This window comes from Eublepharis macularius, chromosome 18 (assembly GCF_028583425.1).
Source record: "Eublepharis macularius isolate TG4126 chromosome 18, MPM_Emac_v1.0, whole genome shotgun sequence".
In the NCBI taxonomy this organism is placed as follows: Eukaryota; Metazoa; Chordata; class Lepidosauria; order Squamata; family Eublepharidae; genus Eublepharis; species Eublepharis macularius.
Window position 1 is genome coordinate 23984733 of NC_072807.1, and position 23751 is coordinate 24008483.

Sequence of the window (23751 nt, forward strand, 5' to 3'; positions counted from 1 at the left end):
ATGGCTTCCCTGTGCAGTCTGACAAAGTAGTTGGAAGTGTTGTCCAGTATTTTGGTGTCCTGGAATAAGATACTGTGCCCTGTTTGAGTTAGGCTATGTTCAGCCACTGCTGATTTTTCAGGTTGTCCAAATCTGCAGTGTCTTTCATGTTCTTTTATTCTTGTCTGGATGCTACGCTTTGTGGTCCCGATGTAAACTTGTCCACAGCTGCAGGGTATACGGTATACTCCTGCAGAGGTGAGGGGGTCTCTACTGTCTTTTGCTGATCAAAGGAATTACTGATCAGATGGGAAAGCTTATGAAAAAGCATAACCTTCAAGCAGTATTCAGACCCACCCGAAAAATACAACAGATGCTACGATCAGCAAAAGACAGTAGAGTCCCCCTCACCTCTGCAGGAGTATACCGTATACCCTGCAGCTGTGGACAAGTTTACATCGGGACCACAAAGCGTAGCATCCGACACTGCAGACTTGGACAACCTGAAAAATCAGCAGTGGCTGAACATAGCCTAACTCTTACAGGATGACTCAGCTCAACCCCACCCCTCCTGAGTAGATACAAATGACCTACATCTTTTCCACACTGTGACACTGAGAGACTTCTGTCTTTTGGTGCTACACCTCTGAAGATGCCAGCCACAGCTGCTGGCGAAACGTCAGGAACTACAATGCCAAGACCACGGCAATACAGCCCGGAAAACCCACAACAGCCATCATTTGGTTTGTTTCTTCCTTTTTTTTTCATTGTCCAAACTCCCCCACACCACCCCCAGTTCTAACATGGAAGACTGAAGCAAACAGCCAGAATGCCGCCATCTGATTAGCCGCCCCCCCCAAAGCAAGTGTGTCATCACCCAGTATGGTGAGGCCAATGGGAAGCATTTACCATTCATTTCGCAGCCAATCAGCTCAAAGCGCAAAGTGCAAGCCCTATGGCAGACCAGGGGATGGATGCGGATGTACTGGGCTGCAATCGGTGGATTAAACAGATTGGTCACCGTGACACCGTTGTCTGAGTTGCCATCAAAGACCTGCAACCGAGAGAAAAAATGCCTTGGGGTCAGGGCTGGTATTTGACACCCTCCACCACAGCCAGCCCTTGTCCAATGTTCCAACATCAAAACAGTTTTGAAAAAATTAAAACGAGTGTTTCACTCTCATCCTAACTAGTTAATATTGGCTTCCTCTGATTAAAGTTTTAGTCAAAGAAGGTACCAGTGAAAGCAATTTAAAGCTGACAGCTGTCTACTAGTTCATGAAACCAACTCCAGATTTTTCTGCTTTCCTATGTGGTGAAGTGAAGCTGCCTAACCACATCAGTGGAAGCCAATATTAACTGGTCCATTACAGAAATAATTCTTTTAAAAGTATTTGTACCCAGCTTCTAAGATTATCGTTGTCAAGGCAGCTTCTAAGAATTGTTAAAATGACATGACGGATGAAAAACAGCAATTAAAACCCACAATAAAATAAAAAAGACCACAATGAAATCATTACTAGAACAATTACTTTAAAGGGAGGAATGGGGGGGGGGAGGAAAAAGGCTTCTCTTTCTAACAATGAGTAGTTTTTCAGTGAAATTGCAAGTTCTGTTGAGGCTCAGATAATATACCGAGGCATTTAAATGTAATCAAGTAAATAATCATTAACTGGTTACAGGCAGATGATTAACTAGGTAACATTCTTGCATGGAAAATGCTTTACACTGACAATGGAGGTGCTGTCTTTTGGGCTAATAAACCAGGATAGCTAACCTTGAGCTTCTGTGTTATTAACAAGTGTACTTCAGCATATTGTACTTTAGACCAATTGCTTTCAACCTTTCTGGATCCAGAACCCAACTTAAATCCCCAAATGGCAGAATGGGGCCTAATGAATAGTAAATGCATGATGGTGGGATACATTAGAGGACTACGATGGCTGGGTCAGGCCATTTAGGGCAAAAAGCACAGAAGGGGATACTCTAAAGTTGCCTGGGCTAAAAAGTCCTCTTCCCCTTCAAGGCACCTTGCTTCATCCTGCTGCTTGTCCCAGTATGCATGCAGAGGGGCAACGGTCACAGCGCCCTTTCTTTCAATGCATACACATTAGCTGCAGGTTCTTCCCAAAAGGGGGGGGGGGGAGAATGACTGGTGTATAGGGCTTGTGACCCACTTCCATGAGTTGAAGACCACAGAACAGAAAGCTTCCCATACATCCTCTCTGTAACCTGTGCACCGCTATCAGTAATTTTATCCCCAGATTGCAGATGGGAGAATGATGCTGAGTAGGTCGAGAATTAAGCTTATAGCAGAGGTAAAGAGAAATTTGAACAAAGGGATTTTGGTTTCTCCGCTTAAGTTTATTAGCTCTGCACTGTGCATAGAAGCTAGAAGTTTGAAGAGATGAGAACTCAGAGGTCGAATACATGTGTTACAATGATTTGTAAAAAAAGCAAAAAATTTTACAATTATAAATTTAAAAGTGTCTCTGTTTTAGTTATGAGAAAGACCTAAGCAGCTAGTCAGAGGAGACGGCAGCAAATGGACTTATCTATTTACGCCTGGTCATCTCAACTTTCAATTTCCCCCCTCTGCAAAAACAATCTGAAGATCCAACCCATGAAAAGCAAAATAAAAGAGTTCAGAATGAACGTAAGCGTATTTTAACAGTCCCAATTTTTTCCAATTGCACAATTTGCATTCCCGGGATGCCCGGAGTTTAAAATTTTGTGCACGTGTGTCTTCCACACCCCTCTTTGAAATATATATTCCAGATTTAGCCAGCCACTGTTTCCGGCCAGCCACTAGCACATTTGCTATAACAATCATCTAAATTGTTTTTGAACCAACTATTTTTGGGTGTGCCTGTGTGTTGGCTGTATACGCAAATTTCTTATGCCTAGACGTGGAACGCCTCTCGCCTTTCATGCAGAAGCTAACGCCAGTCACATGTGTTTTGTGTTGCCCTTCCGACAGGGCGAGAAAAATGTTTTAAGCTGGGGGAAAGAAGGAATGGCAACTATGCAACAAGGGGCCATGTGCTTCTGATTACACAGCTAGTCAAAGCTTGCAGGAAGGGTGGGGGGAGCAAAGAACTTTTGGACTTAAAAGGATTCAACAGCCTCCCATTAGGGGAGGGGCAGTGGCTCATTGGCAGAGAATCTGCTTGGCATGCAAAAGGTCCCAGGTTCAATCCCTGACAACTCCAGTTATAAAAAGGTGGTAGGTGATGTGAAAGACCCCTGGCCTAAGACCCTGAAGTGGTGCTGCCAGTCCGAATAGACAGTGCGAACACTGATGGACAAAGGGTCTAATTCAGCTAAGGCGGCTTCGTGCGTTCATACACCTGCAAGTAGGAAGCCGTTAATTTTAAAAAGTGAACTGAATATTTTCAGTGTTCATGAGCGAACATGCTTAGATCATTCCTTCTGACAGCGAGGGGGTGGAAGAAGTGACAAGTGACTCACAGGAGACCAAGGAGGCGTGGAGCTGGCCCCTTTTGCAAATATTCCAGACCTCTCTGCTGATTTTTCCACTTTCAGAACCCAAAGAACAGCAAGATTCAAGTCCAGCTGCACCTTAAAGACCAGTAAGATTTCCAGGGTATAAACTTTTGAGAGCCAAGCTCCCTTCATCAGATACCACAGAAATCTTGTTGGTCTTTGAGATACTCCTGGACTCGAATCTTGCTGTTCTACTGCAGACCAACAGAGCTACCTGCCTGAAGCAGCTAAAACTTGGAGCTACAGGACTGCATGTTCTGAGTTCAGGTCTCCTCTCTGCTATGGACTTGCAGAAGAAGCCTTAGCAATCTCTTTTCACCATGGGGATATCAATACTCCCTTAAATTTTGCCAGTATGGCAGTGTGGTTAGATTGTCCAATGAGGATCGCAAAAAGACTCAAATTCCACTAGGTGACTTTAACAACAACAACAACATTCAATTTATATATCACCCTTCAGGACAACTTAATGCCACACTCACAGTGGTTTCCAAAAGTCTATTATTATTATCCCCACAATAATCCCCTGTGAGGTGGGTGAGGCTGAGAGAGCTCTGAGAGAGCTGTGACTGACCCAAAGTCACCCAGCTGGCTTCAAGTGGAGGAGTGGGGAATCAAACCTGGTTCTCCATATTAGTGTCCTGCCGCTCTTAACCACTACACTAAACTGGCTCTTTTTAGGTCAGTCACATGCTCTCAGCCTGACCAGTGGTGGAGAGTGCTGTCAAGCTGTAGCTAACTTATGGAGACCTATGCTGGGGTTTTCCAGGCAAGAGACTGACCAGAGGTGGCTTGCCATGGCCTGCTTCTGCATAGCACCCCTGGTCTTCTTTGGAGTTCTCCCATCCAATTACTAACCAAGGCTGACCCTGCTTAGCTTCTGAGATCTGAAGAGATCAGGTTTGCCTGGACTATCCAGGTCAGGGCCAACCTGACCTACCTTAGGATAAACATGGAAGAATCAAGGAAGGATAAAAGCAAGGGTGGAATAAAATATGACTAGATAGTACAAGCAGCTCACATGGCACTTTGAACACTAGGAAGTGCTAAACAAATGCTGAGCATTATTAGGAAATAGAGAACGTAAAGGCCATTCAACCCTTTGCTTTTTCCTTTCCTTCCCTTAGCCACAGCCCTCCCATAACCTCTATTTTCTTACCTTATCATGATCCCGTTTTTCATCCCTGAGGTAGACAAACTCGTGTCCGTCTAGACTGTAGGACACTTTGAAGGTTCGGATATATTCTGCCCGGCCTACGCGGCGCGCACCTTGTGTCATGATACCAGAGAGCTGCATCTTCCTCAGTAGGTTTACCTGGTGTTGAGGGGGCAGAATTACCCAGATTGGTTGGCTGAACATCAGGTCTGCAAGACGCAGTCCTGAAGCACATCTACCATATAGCTAATTTATTTTTTTTTACTAAAATTTTCTTTATTTAAACTATAAACTATACACCATAACATAATGAACAATAAACAGAGAATAAGAAAAAACATACAATTCTAAACATGACACACTAACAATAGATATATCTATATAATTAAAAGGGAAAGGGAAAAGAAAACAAAAAACCTAGATGACACTACAGGTTGAGTTCCGATTTTCTCCACAACAAGTATATATCATTTCTAGAGTCACACTTATTCTAGGTTATAGCTAATTTAAGACTTAAGAAAATAAGCTAATAATAATAATAATAACAACAACAACATTCGATTTATATACCGCCCTTCAGGACAACTTAACACCCACTCAGAGCAGTTTACAAAGTATGTCATTATTATCCCCACAACAAAACACCCTGTGAGGTGGGTGGGGCTGAGAGAGCTTCCGAGAACTGTGACTAGCCCAACGTCACGCAGCTGGCTGCAAGTGGAGGAGTGGGGAATCAAACCTGGCTCTCCAGATTAAAGTCCCATGCTCTTAACCATTACACCAAACAAGTGAGCGGGTCTCCCACTAACTTCTTTTTCAAGTCTACTCAGATTGCACCTCTCCTCCTTTTTCCTGTGCATGAAGATATGCTAGTTCCAAGTTTTACTGCTGCCTTTAAGAGCCTCTCTACATGAGACATCTGACACGTGTCGGGAGATGCAATGTTAGCCGGGAAGGGTAGTTTAAAAAGACAGAGCTGGCAGCAGGGCAAAGGCTTTGCTATACACTAGAACTGTGTGAAGGGACTGTGAAATGCCAGAAGAGAAACTTCAGCCCATTATAACCTCTACAGGTCCAATCCTGACTCTGGAAGGCAGCTCTAGCCCATTTCCATTCCTTGCTGCCCTCTGGTTGCAAACCCACACAGTTTTCGATTGGAGCGTTGAAATTGACAGTGCCTTCCCACAGGAGAAGATGAAATTAACAAACCCACTGAAGAGCACTCTCTGCCTGCTCTGTCTTTTTAAACTACACTTCCTGGCTAACATTGCATCTCCCTATTCTTGATGAAGACACACTGAGGCGTTTTGTGTAGAGAGACTCTAAATTAACTGATATTTTCTCATATACAATCCCCATCCTTGCAGTTGAGCAGCATCACAACAGCACATCAGCAGCCCAATCTCAAGTGAAGTTACACCCTTTTAAGACCACTGAAGTCTATAACTCTGCTTACAAGGGCACAGTCAATGCAAACGGCACCCCAAGGACTCGTTGCGTTCATCCCACAAATACCTGGATCCAGGGGCTCCTATCATAGTTGCTCGAGGTCCAGGCATTCACGATCCCTTTGTTGTTTAGGCGCGCAAGCTCAGGACCCCAGCGCTGCAGGCCAAGGAACCCAAAATGGACAGACGAAGCTGTGAGCTGGGTGTTGGCAATGGCACCTGTCTCCATGCCCAGTAGGTTTGCACAGCCTCAAGTGTGGAATGCATCAGGGTGGGAGAAGACAGAGAGGAAGGAAAAATTGTAAATAAGGAGAATGACAACCAGGCAGAAGAGAGGAAAAATAAAATAAGAATGAGAACATCCTACAAAATCATGGAGATCACATTCCACCTGACAACGAATATTCTACCCACTATATTACTGAAATTGTTAATTAAGCCTTTTTCATTGACCAAGATATTGTAGTAGATAGTGTGTTGGATTAGAATCTGGGAGGCCCAGGTTCGAATCCCCACTGCATCATGGAAGCTCGTTGGTGACCTTGGGCCAATCACACTCTCTCAGCCTAACCTACCTCACAGGATTGTCGTGAGGAAAAAACGGAGAGGAAAACGATGTAAGATCTTTGGGTCTCCATGGGGAAGAAAGGCAGGGTATAAATAAAGTAAATACATCTTTTGAACTCAGTGGGCGAAAACCCACTTTTTCCTTCCTACTGCTCTTTCTTCCCAAATGTCAGGATTTTCCCAGGTCCTTTGGCTTCCATCTTTATGTAGCCAAAAAGTCCATTATATTCAGTATCATCCAAAACCTTAAGCAGGCCCGTTGTGCCACGGGAAGGCACTATGTCCCAGTTGTTGCCGATATTGACTGACATTGGGTAATTTGTCTTGAGTCTCAGAGAGAAAGGTGGATTATAAATAATGTATATAAAATAAAAATTACAAAACAGGAAGGCCAAGCAGGTGAAAGGCAGCCTCCTCCCAGATTCACCTACCTAACAATTAAGATTGACCTGTGTGGCCCAGAACTGTGGTTCCCCACGAGCAGCGAGCAGACACCAGAGTCAGTGCTTTGTACTGGGAGCCAGTTCGGTGTAGTGATTAAGAGTGGCAGGACTCTAATATGGAGAACCGGGTTTAATTCCTCACTCCTCTGCTTGAAGCCAGCTGGGTGACTTTGGGTCAGTCACAGCTCTCTCAGAGCTCTCTCAGCCCCACCCACCTCACAGGGTGATTGTCGTGAGGATAATAACAACACACTTTGTAAACCGCTCTGAGTGGGTGTTAAGTTGTCCTGAAGGGCAGTATATAAATTGGATATTATTACTATTACTACTACCCCACCACCACCCATCTGGAGATGTGAAATGCCCTTCCTCACAGGTAGTTTTTCTAAAGTGCCAGATGAAAACTGGGGGAGCTTTTGCCTGTCTTTTAATCAGGTCTTCCCTCACAGAGGCTGTTTCACTGTTCTTTTTATAATTGCCTGTTGAAATAGTATATTGAGGTATGACTGACCACTCTGCCCAGCCTCTCTTGAAGCAAGCAGTCTTCTTCAGGAAGAACAGTCCCTTCTGCTGGGTTACCCAGTCAAAAATGTATATCGGTTAATTAGGGTTTCAGGCAGACATGTCTCCGTACTTTTCTGCTTGCGATCCTTTAATAGACATGGACTAAGGGCCATCCAGGTGTGCAAGGCATACACTCCATCATTAAGTTCTTTCCTGCTCTCTTTCGTGTTTGGTTAAGAGTAATTAACAGCATCACTGGCTGGCTTGTTCTTCAACTGCAACTCTTAATTCTGCCCTGCAGCATATCTCCAGTTTGTCTGCAATCATTCTGAATGAGGCTCCACAAAAGCAAAGTATGTCTCTGTGTATTTAAGCTGAACCGGTTGCTTTTCAGCACCTTCAAAGGATTAGGTGTACGGCAAGAGAAAAACTCTCCCCTAGCAATGTTTCCTGCTCGCTTCTATCATGAGAGTTGTCAAATTAAGCCATCAGTGTCTGGAGGGGGGAGCCCTTTTTTAGGATCGTTAATGTAGATCAGTGTGGCTCTTTCTTACCTGGCTTGATTCTCTTTCATCTATGCAATCAAAGTCCCTGCAAAGATGAAAAGGAGCTGCGAGAGATCTTGAATACGGGTGCTTCATATTGAGATAAATAAGCCAAGTAAATATTGACATGGCAATTATCTCAAGCATGCAAATGTGGGTGGATTTCACCAGGAGCTAGCATGCACGCCCTGACCTAAGGGGGACCCAAGAGCAAGGCATTGCGCCGGGAGGATTTCTTGCCCATTTGACACAGTGAACTTTTGAAGCACCATTCAAAAATAAAGCAAGGCCTGTTGCAAATATAATTGTTGGAAGAGTCCCTCAACAAGGGACTCGGAGGGGATGAAGTAATAGAACTGGTCAAGGGAAAGCAAGGCTGGAATCTCTTACTGGGTGAGCCTAGCCAAACCACTATCACTCAGCCAAGCCTACCGGGTTATTGTTCGGATAACTGAATTTGGATAGCCAGAAGAAGAATTTTACATTTCTTTTTTCATGTGAAGCACACATGGTCTTGAGCATAATTTAATAATAATAATAATACTTTATTTATATCCCACCCTTCAGAACAACTTAACACCCACACAGAGCAGTTGGCAAAGTATGTTATTATTATCCTCACAACAATCACCCTGTGAGGTGGGTGAGGTCGAGAGAGCTCTGAGAGAGCTGTGACTGACCTGAGGTCACCCAGCTGGCTTCAAGCAGAGGAGTGAGGAATCAAACCCGGTTCTCCGTATTAGAGCCCTGCCACTCTTAACCACTACACCAAACAGGGGAGGTAACGCTCACAAGGGGGCATGCCGGGAGGATCAGGCTAACCAGCACTAACAGGAGACCGGACTAGGTAGACATTAGACCGATCCAAACAGCGGGACTTGGGATCTTTCTACACTCCCCTCTACCGGCACCAACGCACTTAGGAACTTACGGATGTTGCAGGTCCTCCCCAAATAGGGCGAAGTACATTTACAGGCGTAGTCACTCTCCAGGTCCAAGCAAATCCCTCCATTCTTACAAGGCTGCGAAGAACATTCATTCATGTCTAAGGCCGAAAAGGAGGACGATCCTGCGGAAGAGATAATCCCACCCCAAATCATTCAATGCAAGAAACCTCAGTCAATAAATCAGATGATTCTTAAAACTGATTAACTACATCTGCATGAACGTGCGTATCCATTAAACAGTTCAAAGGGGAGATTTTTTTTTTTAGTTTTCCCTTCTAACATACCATTTTACACACCAACGCCTCTCTGAAAATTTCCTGTCCCAGAACTGAACAAATAATATCCTCAAACTTTTTAATCAACTGTGAATATTTATTTTCTTAAGGATTTGTTGTCGTTGTTTCAAAACTGATACCTTGTTCATCAACGTGACACGCCAGGTTTTACGCAGGTATTTATACAGGGTTACTACTATTGTTGCTTGAAGTGCTAAGCTAGACACATTTCTAATATTATGCAAATACTTTTTAAAGAATTTACTTCCGTTGCTTGCAGTATTGAGCTAGAAGCACTCGTAATAGTATGCAAAGATTTTTTAAAGAATTGATTTCCAAAATTTCCTTACAATCTGGCACTCCCACTATATATATGTGGGAGGAAGAAGGGAGAGAGGAAGTCCTTCCTTTTCCTATAACACCAACAAAGATCTGAGGAACTCCCAAACATTTTTGACAGCTTTGGAGGTGTATACTACCACCTAAACATTAACTTCAGGCAATTTTCTCTAATTTCAACTTTCTCAGAAACATAGAAGACTTTTTCAGAAATTCTATTCCATATCTTTGGCTTCAGTCCTGACTCCATCTCAGAAGAAGCAGTCCGTCCAGCAGACAAGAGAACACTGATGTGCCTGCCTTTTGGGACCCAAGGCAGGCCCCAGCAAAATAAATACAATAAAACCACACAAAAACCACACCACTAAAAATATTAAGCAATAAATAAAATACATTAAAATGAGATTAAAAGACAGCACGTTATTATACGCAAAGACTTCCCTGTGACCCGCCACAGATTGTCCCAAACGATCAGTTCTGTTTTATAGCCTCGCCAGAAAGCCCAAAGAACAGAGGTGCTACCTGACCTTTTCCAGAAGGCCTCCTCTGCAAATTTATTATCTTCTTTGCTACAAGAGAGCACTACGCATAATAGAAGGCTGCTGCAATCTTCATGTCCATGTTGAAGCAGCTTAGAAGGATGTGGCTGGCCACTGTTGGAAATAGCCTGCTAGACTCTGCATAGAGGCCAACCCACATGTTACAGAGTCCGCCACAGCTGCTGGCAAAACGTCAGGAACTACAATGCCAAGACCACGGCAATACAGCCCGGAAAACCCACAACAGCCATAGTTCTCCGGCCGTGAAAGCCTTCGACAATACATCCTCCACATTTGTTTGTTTGTTTGTTTGTTTGTTTCCCCACCTTTCTCCCCAATGGGAGCCCAAGGCGACTTGCATCCTTCTCCTCTCTTCCATTTTATCCCCCACAACAACCCTGTGAGGTTGGTTAGGCTGAGGATGTGCCTGGCCCAAGGTCACCCAGCAAGCTTCCATGGCAATGTGGGGATTCGAACCTGGGCCTCCCAGATCCCAGTCCAACACTCTAACCACTACACCACTCTGGCTCTCGGGGCTCATAGATTCCGGTGTCTCTCCTCCACATCTTGAAAAGCAGCCTAGAAAGGCTTCAACTGGGAATAGAAGAGCAGCAAGAGGAGGGAACGAGTTTCTTAGACCTTTCTCCTCTTGCCATTCCTCATTCAACCCCCTCCCCACCCCAGCACCTTTGCTTTTCACTTCGATGCGATATCTTTTTTGCTACTGACAGGAAAACAACTTGGAGGGGCATTTTTTTTTAGCAGACAAGCTCCAGCGGAGCAAACAGGCAACCCAACTCACGCGCATCCTCTCCTGCCCTTCTGTTCACTGTTTTGGGAGGCATTTGCATTTTTTTTTAAAGTCAGGAAAGAAACCAATGCTGCCCCCTACCCTGACCCAGTAGGGCTGTCCTTGCACCCACACTGCTTTCCCTCCCTAGCTGCACTCCATACTCACTGTTCTGGCAATGTTTGCCTTCATACCCCCAAGGACACTTGCAAGCATATTTGGTGAAGACATCTCCCCGACTGGGAAGTTGCTGGCACACACCGTTGTTCTGGCAGGGATTTGGGTGGCAGGGGCCTGAGGATAAGAGAGACGGAAGAGGTCATCGGATGTGAAGGTAGGGTGGAGGAAAGAAAGTGCATAGCCATTCAATATATAGTTTGCTCTAAGGGTCAGCCTGGAAAGGATGCAGCAAGATCCAGGTGCTTCTGTCCATGGGTGTGTGTGTGTGTTTGTGTGTCCTGAATCCAATCAGTGCTACTGCACTAAAGCAGGTGCCTAACACCAATGTGAATCTCCCCTCATTCCCTTTGAGCCACTATTTACTCCAGAAGGAAAGCATACAGTAAAAAGCAGCTCCGGAGGGGAGATTTCTATCAGGAACGTGACACAGGAGGAGGAAAGCTGGGGCCTTTATCTGATTCGGGCCATCTCTTGTCCCCAGACTGCTTTATACCTGGGAGGAGGAAAGGAGGCAGTTAGGGGGAAAGGAGGAGATGTCCTACTCATGGATCTCTCTGAATCTCATCGATCTGACTGCGATTTAAGTTCACATAATAGTTCGCCTAATGCGCCTGCTTCTGGTTCGGCAGCTCCTGGCAAAGAAATATTGAACTCGAGAGCAGAGGCTGACCTGCACGTAACAGCTATAATTTGAATATCATTTGCAGTCAAAATGATAAGATCTGCATATTGAAGGTCAGCAGAAAACCTGCTGGACGCAGCCTATATTGTGTTAGTGTGCAAATAATGCCACGTGCTTATGCAGTGCTTTAGGGAACCCCTTTAATTCAAAGAGCTTCACGCGCTGGAATAAGTGCTGTTAAGTCTTTACAGTAATTCCACAGGAGCAGCTGTGTTTGTCTGCTGAGCAAAACAACACCTTAAAGACGCACATTTATTCCAGCATGAGCTTTCGTGAGTCAGAGCCCATTTCTTCAGGTGCTTTAAAGTATCACTAGTCTCCTGATATATTACTCAATAATCTTTACAACAGTCCTGTTAGGTAGGCTAAGGTTGCCCTCCGCCCACTCAAGCTCAGCTCGAGCTCAGAAACCATCAGGCCGCCTAGCAAGCTTGTGCCAGAAGTCAGGACAATCCCTTCCTCAGCAATCCTATGCATGCCCACTTAGAAGTAAATCCCAGTAGATTTGATGGGGTTTATTCCCAGGTATATGTCCTTAAGACTGCCGCCTTACACCGCAATCCTAAACAGAGTTACACCCTTTTTAATCCCATTGACTTCTATGGACTTAGAAGGCTGTAACTCTTCTTAGGATGTCACTGTTAGTCAACATACATATTCACTTAAAATAGTCTTCTCTATAGATGTGCAACAAACTACATTTTTACCTTTCTCGGTTTCGTTGCAAACAATCCCCGAGTAGCCGTCTGCGCAGATACAGAAGAAAGGAGATTCGTCAATGCCGCCAGTAAGGCAGGTCCCTCCATTCTGACACTGGTTCACTTTACAAAGGTCACCTGAAAGAAACAAGGACCAGTCATTGCAAAGAATAATTGATAAGCAAAGGGATTTCCCCCCCCACACACACACACACACCTGCCCCTTGCACTAGATCGTTCAGTCATTCATAACAACAGTCTTAAAGAATCCTGACAGTTGGGTTTATGGATCTGGGTGTTCTGCTATTATGTTTCTGATAACACTGAAGACTAGAGGTTGCAGAAAAACATTTGCAAGGAAAAGATCCCAGGTTCAAGTCCTCCCGTCTCAGATTTGGGCAGGGGAAGATGGGAACAGACCGCCACTATGAGTGGGCAAGATGCTATGCATGAGTTAGAAAAGAAGGACGCACTCCTAAATGAACAGCATTTTATTATTTCAGATAAGCAGCCTGAGGGATCCTTCTGGAGTCAAATAAAATTTATTTATTTATTTAATTGAATTTATATTCTGCTGTCCCGGCAAGCGGGCTCAGAGCGGATTACAACAATATAGAAGTATACAATAATAAAACTTGACAGCATAAATATAAACTTTTTAGAAAACGTAAAGTGGTTTGTTATTTCAAAATTCAAATTGCCATTCAATAATTATCAATATACACAAGCTTCGTATGCAGACCTATACATAAAGTGCTAGTGCGTAATAACAATGACGGTATTGCCTATGAACCATTTGACACATCTTAAGTCCATACACCTTTTTGTAGTTAACTCAAAAAGTTCATAGGGACTTGAATCGAGTATAGGTCTGAGTATGTGCAGGTTGGATTAGACCATCTAACAGGCAGACCAGTTCATTTGGAGGGTCCCGTTTCTGTGTCTTTATCAAAGATGGTTATCACACTGATGTAAAGTCCAACATTCAGAACTTCCATTCAAGTATCACTACTGCAAACGTCGGTTGCTGCTCCTATAGAAAGCTGCGCAGAAACGGGACCCTCCAAATGAACCGGGCTGCAAAACTACAAAACGGTTTATGGACTTAAGAAGTGTTAAATAGTTCATAGGCAATACCATCATTGTTATTATGCACTAGCACTTTATGTATAGGTTTGCATATGACGACTCTGTGTATTGATAATTACTGAATGGCCATTTGGATTATGAAATAATAACATAAATCACTTTGTACGTTTTCTAAAAATCCTTATTCCGTTAGTACGTCACGATTGTTGTTTTTGTTACTGATTTCCATGATTCTTCACACTTTGTTAAAATGTAAAATCAGCAAACAAATATACAATACTATAAAACAGCCACGCACGTATTGCACCCCTGTTCAGCCTAAAGCACACTGATACAATGCTTTTGGATTTCTTTTTACTGGCGATCACTTTTGCATTTGTCCCAACAAACCACCTATGATGTCACTTCAATGAGTGCAAAGACGCGTGAAATGCTCGAGTCTCGCCCCTTCTGTCAGCCTTTGCATACGGATGTGAACCTCTGTTCTGATCGCTCTGTTGAAGATTGTCTGTTTTAGTGTGGTTTAACCTTCCTCTTCATTGGCTTGCTTGCTGGGCCAGTTGATGAGTAGTCACTGATGTGAAGCCACATGCGTGCCTGAACTGGCCCCCGAAGAGTCCGCCGTTGCATTAGAAAGCTCACTCTGCTTCAGGCTGTGGGTGTCATAAGCAACAGCAACAACAAAAACCCTGCTTGCTCTAGAGTGGGCCAAGGAGAAGAGTCCAAAAATAGCCCCCAATTTCCTCATGATCCGGAGGCAGGAATTAACACGCTGCCCAGAGATGGGAGGTGAATCACAGCTTGCTTAAGCTGCTACTCCTCTGAGTATTATTACTTTGCATGGCTTTTTATAGTAGAAGCCCTTGGAGTTAATCTCGCTTCCTGGTAGAGAGGGCAAGCAAAAGCCAGAGAGAGTTCAGAGGTTCTCTGCACGGCTCCCTTCACCCAGCCCGAAGAAAAGCAACAGAGCCTGGGCACCAGATCAAGGCACCGACTGTACCGCAGCTACTCTGGCTGGCTGTAGATGACCTCATCTTCCATCAATGTGCTGACATGAGCCACAGCCAGGGAGGAGGGGTACCCACAGGAACCAGAGATGCCTTTTCCCAGCCACCACTTAGCTTCCCAGGTCAGCTTCGGCGCCAGTTTCTCAGGCACTTCGTGGCTGGCAGATCCGGGTTAAAGTGCTGTGATGGCCAAGCAGCGATAAGCAACTGCCAACCACCAGTTCAAGAAAAGGAAACAGTTGATTTGAGATGCCAACAGGGAGGGGACGAGGAAACCCTCCCACAAAAGAGTGGCATGAGATCTCAGCCACAAAAAGTAACCTTTTCATGAATCTCCACATCCATTTGAAGAAGAAAACCCAAGTTCCTAGCCCTTAAGGTTGTGAAATTGTGCTTGAAGTTGAGTGGGCATGCTTGCAGAAGTCAGAAGTGCAGCTAATCTTTCAGTGCTTAGGGACGGACCTTCAGTACCCTATTAACCCACTGGTGTCAGAGATGCAAAAGAATTACACAAATGAGCTCAATTTTCCTCATTCCCATTCGGGTTGCAGAATTCACTGTTTAGCGGCGCAGAATGCAGGTAATATCCACATAGAATGTTGAGACTTTTTCCCCTTAGCATTGAGACAGTACTGGGCATATCCAGTATGCACGAAAACGGACAGGGGAGCAGAAGAGATCATGGCTCACTGGGTGGGAGACAATTCTGAATCCTTCAGCTAGAATTAGCCAGGAGCATGGAGTGGAAGAAGCTCTAGTTTTTCATCCTCTGAGGAGTAAAAATCAGCGGGAAAGCCAGATCCCTGTTTCTATTGCAACACGTTTATGTTACGCTTTGATTTTATTGCCTTCTGAACTTACTTTTTATATTTCTTTTTTCAATATCCCACTGCAGTAATGTGCAGGCCTTGGAGACCTGGGTTCAAGTCCCCACTCGTTAGCTTTAGATCAGTCACTCTCTCTCAGCTTAACCCACCTCTCAAGATCTTTGTAGGATAAAACAGGGTGGAAGACATGCACTGAGTACCCTTGTCCTAAGCTTCTTGGAGGAAGGGCTGAATTTATAAAACTCAATATGCCAAGCAAGGAGAGCCTTCACGTATCCAATAAGAGGGTCTCTAGTCCACAAGTTTTATATCACAAAAGCAGAGCCATCATGAAGAGAGTCACTGAGGTCCATAACAGGCTTAAAAGGGTGTACGCCTGCATAGGACTGCACTGAAAAAAAACTGTGTTTTGTCTTTAAAGTGTCCCCAAATTTATTGTTTTTGCTGACATGAAGCTTCAAGCCATTTTGGTGTAGTGTTTAAGGGCAGCAGGACTCTAATCTGGAGAGCCAGATTGTTGTGAGGATAATAACAACACACTTTGTAAACTGTCCTGAGTGTGACATTATGTTGTCCTGAAGGGCAGTATATAAATCCATTATTATCAGGGCTCATTTTGAGGGGGAACACACAGGATCGCAGTTTCGGTAGTTCTCCAAAGAGGTCACATGTCAGGTAGCCCTGCCCACCTGATTTTTGGCCATTTTGGGCCTGTTTTGGCCTGGATTGGGCCCAAAATGGCCAGGATTGGTCCCAAAACAGCCAGGATCGGGCCTCTTACGGGTGGTGGATCACTCTCCCGCTCAGCAGCGGCCCGATTCTGGCCATTTGGGGGGCCCTTTCAGCCATTTTCAGCCCCTTTTTGCCATTTTGGGCCCAATTTCGGTCCTGAATGGCCAGGACTGGGTCCAAAACAACCAGGATAGGTGAGGTCAGGGGGTGTGGCATATGCAAATCAGTTATGCCGATGACACACTTCCAGTGATGTCAAAGGGTGTGGTATATGCTAATGAGTTATGCTAATGAGTTGTGCTAATGATTTCCTGCAGCTTTTTCTACAAAATGACCCCTGATTATTATTGTTATTATTATTAACCTTCTCTCAGGCATTTATGCAACAGATGATTAGTAGTAACATGGAAGATGTGGCTTGTAACCTTTTTTATGGTCAGAGAAGCTGCTGGCCAGGGTTAGCTGAAACCAACAGGTGAAGCTTCTACTTCAATGGCACACTTCCTGTGCTGGGAAGAGCTTCACTAACTCTCAGTTATAACCTTGGTTCATCCATTGTTACAATCAGATACTTTCATGATGGTCCTCTATCCTTCCTACTGCCTCAAGGCCAAGAATGAACACATCCTATGGCACTCGCTGTGCAAACACAAGCACATTCCATGGGCTCAGATAAAGGACCTCCAAGCAAGGAACAAGGAACGTATCTCGTAGGAGCGATTAGAAACCATTGTCTGTGCATGGTACCTCATGATTAAAACACCCAGAGAGCCAAAAACCAAATTTCCAACTATCACTTCATCAACATGGGAGGAAGAAAACTGAACTGAGTAACGGAACCCTCCTCCAACACAAAGAATGTTGCCTTTGCTTATCAGAACTTAAAAACATCTCAGAATCCCAAGGTTTCGTTTAAGGGAAAACTGCCAACTTGTAAGACTTGGAAACCTTGCAGAACATTTTGAAGGCATGAGGGTAGTTTCTGCTAGAAAATAGCAGGGGCTTTGGGCAGTGTGGATGCAGCAATTCTGGCTTCATTTTATGGCATTAATACCATAATTAATTGATTGATTAATTCATTAATTAATCATCATAAAGGAGCTGACAGCCTGGGGCGTCTGTGTAGTCTTCCACACAAGGACCAAGCAGGTTCGCAGTTGCTCAGGTTCATAGCTGGAACCACAAAAGATGCTTTTAAAACATTCTTTCAAATTGGGTCTCAGCACTTCCTAGATTGTTACTCCCCTCTCTTCCCGTGGGCTAATATTCCCATGTCCCTACAGTCTCCAAAAAGAAGTCAAATGCTTTCCAGTTAGAGTTTTAATTCATTGTTAGTATTAACACATATATATGAGACTGGAACTGTGATCAGTGGAGACATTGCTTGGTGGACACTAACAGATGGTGGGGGGGAAGCCAAATCTTCTTCCCCCCCCCTCCCTCCAATGATCTTCTGCCAAACTCCACCGATGGAGAAGCTTCCTATCCACACCCATATTCTGCTACTGGGACTTGCAATGGGGAGGGAAGCTGGCACAAGCTAGGGGAGGGAAGATTTGGCCCAAAGCCCACCAGTTGCTGAACAAAGATTAGGAACAAGCACTGCTCTTTTATAAACCAAGAGCAATTTGTATCCATAGCAGAATCCACAGGGGTTTTCATTCATGCAGAATTCAGAGGACAATCCTAAACAACTCTGCTGAGAAGTATGCACTGTTAGATTCAGGACAGGCTTATTTCCATGGAAGTGTTTTTAAGATTTGTATCCCCAGTCTCAAAATCTTTCCCACCTCCTCTCTCTTATCTTCTCATACCTGGTTCCTCTTTCTAGTGAAGAGGTCTCAGCAGGGCCGAGTCTGCCAAGGAGGGCTATAAGAACTCAGGCAGAAACATTTACAATACAATCCTAAAAAGGATTTACAGTACAATCCTAAATTACCCCAGTCTAAACCCATTATTTCAATGGGCTTAGACTGGAGTAACTCTTTTTAGGATTGCACTGTTAAATTTGCCTGGATTAGGGCTTCATTCAGCTGCTATGGGAGTCTTAGCTGACTAAATTGGATTACTTAGTTGGACCGATGGCTCCTATCCTCAAAAAGAGACTGTAGTCTACTACAATGTTCTTCTATGTATCACTTTGCTTTTATTGAATTGCTTCAACTTTTGTTAATTCATGTTTTGCAAAACAGTATGTCACGCCATAGATAGTGTCTGGCCTGTGTATTCCTAGTCTGATTGTGGGTTCTTTTCCCAATCTTTTGTAATCCACCTTGAGTCTCAGTGAGGAAGGCAGGCTATCAGTGACATGAGGAACACACGGAGCTGCCATATACCGAGTCAGACCATCGGGTCTTTCTAGGACAGCATCGTCTTTTCTTATTGGAAGCTGCTCTCTAGGGTCTTGGGTGGAGATCTTTCACATCACCTGCTACTCTGTTGAGCTGGGGATGGACTGAACTGGGGCCTTTGGCATTCAAAGCTGGTGCTCTAAGATTCCGTCTTTCAGAGGTGCAGGAACACAAGCATTAAAGAGGGTTGGTAAGGAGTGTACAGACCCATATTGTCACCACTTCTCTTTCTATGGATGACATCTCCAGATAACATAAAAAAGGAAACGACATACTTCTCAATCGTCAATGTAATTATTGGGGAAAAAATCCCCATTTAGTTTCCATGAAGTTTCAGTTCTACCACATTTTAAGGCCTGTTTGACACTCATTTGTCTAATCACCTAGGTCGAGTAGGAAACACCTCCAGGAAACTAGACTCAGATGCTTTTTTAATGTTGGAATGCATCTCCTTGTGTTTCATCACTGTATCAAAAATGATGAGCAAAGATGAATGGAGATGGGGAAACTGGCTAGCATAATTTCCCATTGGCTAGCAACTTTTGTTAATGTATTTTTAAGGCTATTCTATGGGACCAAAAATAGGAATAATCAAATTTTCAGGGGGGGGGGTGCATCCGCATTTGCTTTCTTTCTGTCTGAGCCAAACCTGGCTGGGCTTTCCTGTTTCAGAAACTTTTGCCTCCCCAGTCAGAAATCCCAGCTAAACAGGAAGGATATCCAGATAAAGAATAATTTAAGGCTTAATGCAACACATGGCTTGGCCTGAAAACCCTCTAGGAAAGAGCTCAGCCCTAAAAATGTGAAACAGGATTTCATCTGAACATGTGCAGAGCGTCTTTCACCAGGTGCAGCACATCTAAGCAGAGTTTCCAGGTAGAACTACGATTGTGCTGTTCATCTCTTGGAAATGAAGCACTTTACTATACTATCCTAATGCTACATCTTACACGTACGGCACCCCAACAGAACTGCACAGACATGTATAAAGAACCTAACATCAAACAGACAAACCTGAAATTTGAGCCTGAGGAGAGGTATCAAATCAAAATTTTTAAAACCTATCACATTTCTTTCACCCTACCCTTCAAAATAAATATACACCTTCACAGGGTTACCTATGAAGTAATGATATAGCTTTACTCTTTGAGGCAGGCAAGGCTGGAAAAGCACTCCCAGCACAGGTGAGCCAGCAAATGTCAAGGGCCTGACAGCGATCTGAACTTAAAGATACCCAATCCCTAGTTCATTGTGGGGAGAACAGACTATAAATCAAATCAAATAAATAAAATAACATGTCAACCACTGAACCGCACAGCCTCTCCAACAAAGCCAAAAGAACTAGAATTGCTTCAATTACGTCAAACCTTTACGGTACGCCCCTCCAGCTTTCCTTCTTACAGAAGTGTGTTGCCAACCTCCAGGTGAGGCCTGGAAATGTCATAGAATTATCACTGGTTTCCAGCCTGCAGAAATCAGTTGCCCCGCAGGAAACTGATGTTTTGAAAAGTGGGCTCTATGGTATTATCCCCTGCTCCCCCTATCCCAAACTCACCTCCCCCAGGCTATGCCCACAAACCTTCAGAAATTTCCCGACCGGGAGTTGACAACCCGATGTCAACACACCTCCCAGGGGTCACATCCACCATCCCCTCCCTTCCCAGGTAGGAAAATTCCACTTTCAAGACGCCTATTGGGGCTCCCCCTCGCGCAAGCCTAGGAAGGTCTCTCTCCTCCGCCCTTTCCAGCAACCCCCGGACCCCACTGACCTCTGGCCACAGCCAGGAGAATGAGGGCGAGAAAGGAGCCCCGCCAGAGCGGAGAGGGGCTGCGGTCCTTCATGGCGCTCCCGCCGGGGCTGCACCACACCTCGCCGCGCTCCTGTCCCGTCCGGCTCCACCGGCTCTCCGAGGCTGTTTGCGTTTTGCTCTCGCTGGAGTCAGCGAATGACTCAGGCAGGCGATCTCCGCCCCTTCGCTTTTCCCCCTCCGGCTGAGCCCGGCCGAGGAGTGACTCCAGGGCCACGTGCCCCAGCCTCCGGGCCAATACGGAGCAGGCCAGCTTCTTTGGATCAGGCGCACGCACGGACCGGCTTTGCGCGCCGCGCCCTGCTGCCTGCGGAGCGGGGAGGCGGAGAGCAAAGGGAAGATGCTCGGATCGGAAGATGCGTTTCAAATTCCGTGCGGAATGCAAACTCTGGGAAAGAAGGGGGAAATGCTGGAATGGCTCGTTTTATGAGTCCTCAAAGTAAATTTGCAGCGAGAAATTGCCCGTGTTTGTTATGTTTGGCAGCAGGAAATTATAGTGTTCTATGTATAACTTCTCTTTCTTATCGGGTATTTATTATAATTAGTTTGTTTAAAATGCTGCCCCAAACCCCTGCACCCTAAATTAGAATTCCTCAGGAAGTTTGACACTTAACAAGGCCTTTGGATTCCCCAGGAGTTAATTAGCATCGCCAAATTGGGGGAATTGTTCCGGAAGAGTAGCCCAGTTAATCAGCCACAGCAAAATCAGGGTAGTGGGACATCTGAAAGACTTTTATTCCAGACTGTAATAAGCATTCAAGGACGAAAACCACCTTTGCCTGCTGCTGTGAATGGTTGTGTGTGTTTTCATTGCGTAAATTACAACTCTCTTTTCACCACCTTGCACAGCCATTGGACCTTGCTGTTTGCTTGTTTTCAAACTCCGCATCACCTCATCTATAAATGCCTGCCGCCCACTATGTGCATCTGATGAAGCAGGCTGTGGTTCTGGTAGAACAGAAACGTTCAAGCTGTCCCCAGAGTCTTCTTTAATTTTGCTGCCATGGGCTAGCAGAGTGACTCATCTGGAATTATATGCATGCAAATAGAAAGCTAGCACTGTGGAGAGATGGTTCTATGTCCTCTCTTTTGGTTTGCTGGGCTAATTATTTGTGGGGAGTATTCCAGCATGTGATCGTGCAGTAAAGTGGATGTGGTCTGTTTTCTCATTCTTCTGCATCTGTCCTCCAGGCCTTAGGCAGGACTGACATTTCCAGTAACCAACTAGGTTAGGAGGATAGGCTAGGTTTGCATGGCAACTGTTTGCAAACAGCTTGCCACCATGACCAGAGAAAACAATGAGCATTGAAAAGTCAATCTAGAACAGTTAAGGTCTCAGGATACAGTTAAGTTAAGGTCTAGAACAGTTAAGGTCTCAGGGTACACCACCCTTCATCAGATGCTGCTTTACTGTTTCTCTGCATGAGTAATTGCTCTGAATGCCCCTCCTTTCAACACACAAGAGTCCAGTAATTCTGCCCATTCTGTTTCATTAATTGTAGCTGGAACATTCGTGCAAGAAAGCCCAGAGAGGATGCTTGTTGCATCTCTCCATGAGTTACTGTTCAGTCATGCTTCCTCCCAGCATTGATTCTGCCCCACCTCTCCACCGGGAATTATTAGAACAGGGTTCCCCAATGTGGTGCCCACCAGTACATCCCCTGAGGCTCACAGAGATTTTCAAAAAGTGGATGAGGCCACTATAAGGCAGAGATTATTATTGGTTGCCCTGTGTCCGTTGAAAGGGGTTTCCACTGCAATAGCAGCCACAACCTCTATAGGATCAGGAGGACAGGTAAGCACTTGAGCTTTCCTTTAGTCATTGTGCAGTTCTATTTCCCCTTTTCTGTTTCCCTTCCTTCCTTCAAGCTTTGTGTGTGTGCCTTCAAGTCACAAATTACTTATGGTGACCCCAGCAAGGCGCTTTCAAGGCAAGTAATAATAATAACAATAATAATAATATTCGATTTATATACCACCCTTCAGGATGTCTTAACACCCACTCAGAGCGGTTTACTAAGTATGTCATTATTATCCCCACAAGAAAACACCCTGTGAGGTGGGTGGGGCTGAGAGAACTAGAAGCTGTGACTGACCCAAGATGGCTTCAAGTGTAGGAGTGAGGAATCAAACCCGGTTCCTCAGATTAGAGTCCCGCACTCTTAACCACTACACCAAACTGGTGAGAAGCAGAGTTAGTTTGCCAATACTTTCCTCTGCAGAGTCTTCCTTGGTGGTTGCCCATCCATGTTCTGACGATGCTTAGCTTCCGAGATCTGATGAGATTGGGCTATACCATACTGCCTTCCCTCCCTTCAAGCTTTACTTCATTTATTTTTATTCTCCTTCTGTGATTCTTTTGGTGCCATCTCCTGCAGCCATTTTGTGTTTGGTTCTCTGTGTACGGCAGCCATTTTGTGGTGGCACTCACACCCCCTCTGAAAATTCTAAAGGTGCCTGCAGGATCTAAAAGGCTGAGGATCTCTTGATTAGAGCATTTGGCCACACTCGATGCATGCATACATACAGCAGAAGTATCCTTTTGCATCTCCCCACAAGTTATTGTTCTGGTCACAATTTCAGAGGGGTAGCTGTATTAGTCTTTTTGCACCCAGAATCAAACATTCAAAGAATGACAGTATTCTTGCTGTGCCTCCATTGAACTGGAAAGCATGCCCAGACCAGTCACTCATGCAAAAACACAAAAAAATGAACTCTGAGGGCAGATTCCTCCCTTCCCCACAACTTGAAAATAAACCTTCTGAGGAGTAAAAATTAAGTGTGCATCCAAATAAGATTTTTTTTTAAAAAAGTAGCAATAGTCTTGCACATTCGTTATCCAAATTGTGAAGCACCACTTTAAGAGAAGTAGGGCACAGGTATGGAAATTCCCTTGAGAGGGGAAGTAGAAAGAAAGTCCCAGAGTCATGTATGAGCAAAGGGCATAGAAAGTTGTATATAAACCACCAGCAGCTTCTTGCTGTTCCAGACTTTGGCAAGCTCTTCTAACTTTTATTTTTAAAATAATTGCTTGAGATACATCCCATCTAGAATTATTATGGGCCTTCTGACCAAATTCCTCTCCCCTCAAAACAAAAAACAGCCAAGTTTCTAGTCAGGTCAGCTGTAGACATCAGGTGGAGAAGATAGCTATAGGGGTTTTTGCCTCTTGTAAAAGTTTTTAAAGAAAGAATTCAAATGAAGAGGCCCATCTCTCTGTTTATGTAATAACAGAGCCTGAAGTCACGTTATGAACAGCTGTTTTTCCTGTAATTGCGCTCTAGAGCACCTACTGTAAATAGGCTGTGTAGAGAAATATAGGGAGTTTGAAATACTGG

The 23751-nt window shown here is 44.6% G+C and overlaps 1 protein-coding gene across 2 annotated transcripts in view; it reads right to left on the reverse strand.

Moving 5' to 3' along the window:
* The window catches only part of MFGE8 (milk fat globule EGF and factor V/VIII domain containing), a 28805-nt gene extending 8188 nt beyond the window's left edge, over window positions 1–20617 (reverse strand). For both annotated transcript variants that reach the window (XM_055002822.1, XM_055002821.1), the window contains exons 1-7: window positions 20375–20617; window positions 12609–12737; window positions 11208–11333; window positions 9081–9218; window positions 6158–6339; window positions 4646–4801; window positions 889–1033 (exon numbers count right to left, since the gene is read on the reverse strand). In XM_055002822.1, the coding sequence (XP_054858797.1) occupies window positions 889–1033; window positions 4646–4801; window positions 6158–6339; window positions 9081–9218; window positions 11208–11333; window positions 12609–12737; window positions 20375–20447 (949 nt within the window). In that variant the 5' untranslated portion in view covers window positions 20448–20617. The remainder of the gene's footprint in view (window positions 1–888; window positions 1034–4645; window positions 4802–6157; window positions 6340–9080; window positions 9219–11207; window positions 11334–12608; window positions 12738–20374) is intronic.
* Between the last annotated feature and the right edge of the window lie 3134 nt (window positions 20618–23751).